This window comes from Ruditapes philippinarum, unplaced genomic scaffold (genome assembly GCF_026571515.1).
Source record: "Ruditapes philippinarum isolate M1 unplaced genomic scaffold, ASM2657151v2 ctg9867_1_1_1_1, whole genome shotgun sequence".
Taxonomy (NCBI): domain Eukaryota; kingdom Metazoa; phylum Mollusca; class Bivalvia; order Venerida; family Veneridae; genus Ruditapes; species Ruditapes philippinarum.
Genome location: NW_026858235.1, coordinates 23,911 through 29,065, shown reverse-complemented (window position 1 = coordinate 29,065; position 5,155 = coordinate 23,911). Strand labels below are relative to the sequence as shown.

The following is a 5,155-nucleotide window of genomic DNA, read 5'->3' as shown; positions in this document are numbered from 1 at the left end:
TCATTTTCTTCGAAGCATATTTTAGTTTTTTAAAGACCTAGTTATTCCAACAATTGTAGTTGTATATACAAACGTATGATTCAATTCCGTCTTGTTTGTTTGTTTTTGTATTGCTGCTGTTATTATTGTTGTCCTTGATTTTCTGTATGCGGGGCGGTGAGGGTGTTATTTTTTTTATATAAATCAGTTTTATTTACTGTTGTCTATGTGCTTTGTTTTTTACGTTTTTATTATTAAACAATAAAGCATAGTTGTCATAACATTTGTATTTTTCAATCATCATGTATGTTTTAAAATGCCCAGGGCACGATTTTATCTACATTTCTATCCTTTTTAGATCGTGTTGATAATTATCATGTACTCGTATTACTATGAAATATTGTTTACCTTAGTTTTCAACGGCTGGATGTCTACTTTAAAGTAAGTGATTTTTCTGTTTCTATATTTTGTCTTACGTTTTTTATATTTACTCAACGTAAATTATTAAATATATTTCTTGGTGTCAATCTCCCTTCATAATAAATTTAAAAAGATGATAACAATATATGCTTATATGCTTAACTTATGTAACATACAAGTATCGTTGACCAATCTCTCATGAACAATGTACAATGCGGGGGCGGTGAGTGGGGGTGTACGCATAGTTATGATAGCAAAAAGTGTTCATATATACACACAGTCTACGCATAATTCAAATTAACTATCCTTTATTGTGAAGTAACAAAACAAACTATGTTCAAAAAACCCTTTTTAGTAAAAAAAATAAAAATACTGTTTCGCAAATATCACTATCATAATTTCCTATAACTTTGTCATTGTGTTACTATCATCTGTTGTATACGTAAGCATTCAGTTTTGACATTTGTTCTTAATGAGCCACTGAAAGTGGCGAAAAATGCCGACGCTTGATGGCCCTTTAATACATGTATTACCTTTAACTTACTCTTACATCTAAATGTTGAATGTCTGCACAAGTTATCAAAGTTACTTTTCAAACGAAATGATTACATTTAATAATAATAAAATAATTAAAACAAATACATTTTTTTTACAAATGTACTTCAAAATTGCAACACAATTTCTGCCAAAATTCTAATTCCTGTTAATGTCGCTTTTTGTTCCGGTGCTTTGCTTATAGACAGTAAGTGATTAAAAGCAGTGGATGTGGTATGACATTTGCAAATATTCATTAGGAGTGCACAGTTATTCTTTTCAAACCAAGCTTTAATTATTTTGGAGTGGAGATGTATAAGATTGAATAAACTTTATGAATCTCTTACCACAACGCCGGTGTGCTCTTCATATATACATTACAAGAGTGTGCTAGTAGAATAAAAGCAATTTCATTTTTAAATATAAAAACAATAAAAAACAGTAGTTTAAACACAATATTTGTTTGTCAAAGATATGATAGTACCAAGATATCAAGCGACTAAAATACTAACTATTCACTGAAGACATATCTTTCATTCATTTTTCTATTTACAGAAAATGGGCTGTTCTTCGTGTTTAAGATTTTCAAACGTATCCGGGGTCACCGCTGCGTGTTTTGTTGTAATCTTTGTGCTATATTCTGTCCAGCGTTTGAAACCTGACATTCGAATATTAGAGATGACATCACCTTGGAAGAGAAAAAGTGAGAATATTTTCATGTCACCTTAAATTAAATTGTTAAAAATCCTTGGGTCGTGGAAACTGTTAACGGGTTTTGGGTCATACTTACACTTAACTGTACATGTCAGTTGGTAAATTTTTATGTTTACTCACGGTGAGGGGAGGGAGGCATAATGTGCACCTCTGCGGATTATTTTAGTCACGAACGGGCCTTAGAGTAGGACATACGACTTTCCATATCTTATTCACGTGACAAAAAGATCGTCCTCGACACGCTTCGAATCCACAGCTGCAAGGTCCCTGACGCGATTCGAGCCCTGGTGCTAGGGGAGGTCGTAATCGTTAGCTTGCAATTTCCACTACTGTCCATAAACAGGCTAAATCAAACTGAGCCTGCAACATTTTCAATTTGACCGTGTTTTGGCTTTCTTTAGGGATTCTGTTTTTTCTTTATTTTAAAAATATCTGAATCAGTATTCACAAAGAGTCAATAATATTTACCTACAAATGTATGTAACAAACTGTTAAATCGAGTCTACAATATTGATTTGCAATCGCTTTTCTCTGATAGGTTTGGAATTTTTTAGAAAATTTATTCTTATACTTGTAACAATTCAGTTAACTGATAGTACTTATCCATTTAAGTGGTGAAAAAAATAGTATAGACATATTTAAAGTTCAACGTGCGAAATCCATAAATAAAACAAACAAAACAATTGGACAAATTCACTGTGAGTTTAAAGTACTATATATGTATTATGTCTTTTATCTATATTTATTTAAGTTTCCATATTTCTTACTTATTTGTATGAACATAGCAGAAAATGTATATGAATAATGTACATGTATAAATATGTTCTATATTATACTTAGATACAATCCTTACACACAGCGATGGCAGTGAAAACCATGTGAAGTATGAAGAGAATTTGGCAGGAGATAGTGTACAAATGGCAAAGTTCAATACAAGAAAACAAGAGCAAAGATTCAAAGTACAGCAACATTCAAACTTAACTGAAGAAAAAAATATTAAATCAAATGCAGTTAAAGGCAAGGTTACAATCAAAAGGGACAAAAAAATTAAAAAAGCACAGAAAGCTACACAGACACAAAGACTGCAACATTTCAGGAAAACATGCAAGAAGTATAAATTTAATGCACATTTTTATACAATGTATTTTTGGGTTTTTATTTTCAAAAAATAAAAACTTCTTATAGACTTGTTCCTAAAGTGGGGTAAACATTCATGATACAATTTTTATACATTTTAAAACAGATAAAAATGTTTTCAAGTGTTGTTTTGGCTAGAGTGTGTTCAGTAAAAAAAAAAATTTCGAAAACTTCCCCTTTTTACAGTTTTTTGTGTTATATGCAAAACCCCATTTTCCCGTATTTCACTACATAAAAATTATTTTTTAACCCCTTTAGTTTATGAAAAGACTTTTACTTTTCAACTTTTATTTAAAAGGGAGTGAAAAAATTTTGAAATCAATTTTTCATTTGAAAAATTTTCTTGAATATTATTTTAAAAAAGGGGGGAACTAGGATGGAGAGTCATTACGGACCACTTTTGTCAGAAAATCTGAGTAAAACCGTGAACCTTAACAATAAGAAAAAGCAAGAAACGTTTTGCAAGAGAGAGTAGAGCCGACGCCTTAAAAATAAACTCCCAAGCGGCGAGAAAGATACGAATAATTCTATATACAAATGCTATTCCAAACACACAAAGACATCAATAAGTAGCATTATCAAAACAGTTTACAAAAAGTTTGCCTCGTCTATACAATCAAGATCGTGCTTGACTTGGAAAGAAATGGCTAAAAAGATATGGGTCTCATTTCAAATACAGGGATATATACGAAAAACGGCACGATTTCCTAAAGAGGAATATATAAAACAGGAAGATTACGCTAGTCCAGAATATTTGATTCAGGTTGTAATGAAAGAGGTGACTACAAATCCGTTGAAACATGATGAAAAAGTAAAACAAAGAAATAAAGCATTGGTACACGCATATTCAAATGTAGATAAAAAATATATACTTAAGATACAGGAACGCTTCGCTATGGACTTTGACATGTTTCAGTATCCCATTGATCTAAAAGATTCATTTACATGAGACAGATCATCAGCATTTTTCGAAAATTTTGATTGGCACAGAAACAAAGTAAGGAAGTGAAACTGTTAACAAATTCAATATTAAGCACAGACTGAACACATTTTACGTCAGGCAGGTTTGATATCAATCTAAGCCGGACACACGAGCGGGATATTCAAAATGGACTAATTTGAATAGCATGTATAATTGGAAGCATGCAGCCCATGATAAAATTTGTGTTGATGATAAATAGTCGATTACAACATTATATGTTGAAGAGATTATAATTTTAGGCTGTATCAGCCTGTATTGGCCTGTATCAGGCTCTATCAGCTATAGGAACTTGTAGCCGGTGCTAGGGAGCGTGGAAGGTAGTTTGCATCTGACAGTATCGTCCATGAACAAACAGGCTCAATCAAACCGAGTCTGCAACATTTTCAATATTGCCGATTTGGGAGTTCTTTCGGGATTCCGTTTTCTCTAAACAAAATTTAACTGTTTTCCCCAGTTTTGTTTATAATGAATAGTTATTAGATTTGCGAGGCTCATTGACAAAAATTTGTATTGTTGTTATTTTATGACTGATGTTTTGATATAGATACAATATTGATAGTACTAAGAACAATATCATACTTGTCTTTTTCCCCCAAGCAAAAACATATCACCATACGTCATTGAGCTCGCGAGACAAGTTTCTATATCTATAAAAGTAATATCTGATAATTAAGTCGTTAAATATAAAGTTTTGATATTGCTCACTCATTGATTCTTGCTTTAGTAATATCAGAATCTGATCAGTCATTAAGTATACAGTATGCAACTGATATTTCACTGGTTGATACTTGCATTTGGTGTCGAATTTTCCTTATTTATATTATATATACAGCATTGATAGTCCTAATCTATCGTCTGTTTTTCTGAAGTAAGGATCAGTAACTTATGTCAAAAAGTCACTTTCTGTTTACTCAAGGAACTTATTTCGCACTCAAGTTAAATATCATAAAAAGTTGTTCTTCGGACGTGTTCTGCTACAATCCAGCTATTCTTGCATTAATATTACTCGCTCTAAAGAACCTATTTGAAAATCGAGTACCGCTCAAGCCGATGCTAGGGAACGTGAGGGATAATACACCTTTTCTTATCCTTTTCTTATCCCCAAGATACAGACTTGATCAAACCGAGTCTGCAATTTTCATGTAATTTTGTTGTTTTTATGCTTCCGAGCTATCACGCTTTTTACAGATTTTTATTCATGTTTAGCTATTTATTTGACAATTACCAATAAAACTTCGATCTTTCCTAATTACTTTTTTCTGCTATTCAGACTCCCTTTGTACAGATGTATCCACCAAATAATAATCTTATAAAATATTTATACTAAATAGCAATTACCCATCTTTTGGATACCTTAAAATCGGTTGATATAAATAACAATAAAAACCC

At 31.8% G+C, this 5,155-nt stretch overlaps 1 protein-coding gene across 1 annotated transcript; it reads left to right on the top strand.

Moving 5' to 3' along the window:
* The first annotated feature begins 1,434 nt into the window (after nt 1-1,434).
* On the top strand, nt 1,435-4,071 carry LOC132752560 (uncharacterized). The gene is made up of 4 exons (XM_060742898.1): nt 1,435-1,636; nt 2,488-2,771; nt 3,464-3,595; nt 4,006-4,071. Exons 1-4 carry the CDS (start codon nt 1,492-1,494, stop codon nt 4,069-4,071), a joined length of 627 nt encoding a protein of 208 aa, XP_060598881.1. The 5' UTR covers nt 1,435-1,491.
* The last annotated feature ends 1,084 nt before the right edge of the window (nt 4,072-5,155 follow it).

Coding starts and splice junctions, on each gene's coding strand:
- LOC132752560 (XM_060742898.1), top strand. CDS start 1,492: ATGGGCTGTTCTTCGTGTTTAAGATTTTCAAACGTATCCGGGGTCACC. Junction 1,637..2,487: donor ATCACCTTGGAAGAGAAAAA/GTGAGAATATTT, acceptor TATTATACTTAG/ATACAATCCTTACACACAGC. Junction 3,596..4,005: donor CGTTGAAACATGATGAAAAA/GTAAAACAAAGA, acceptor TTATAATTTTAG/GCTGTATCAGCCTGTATTGG.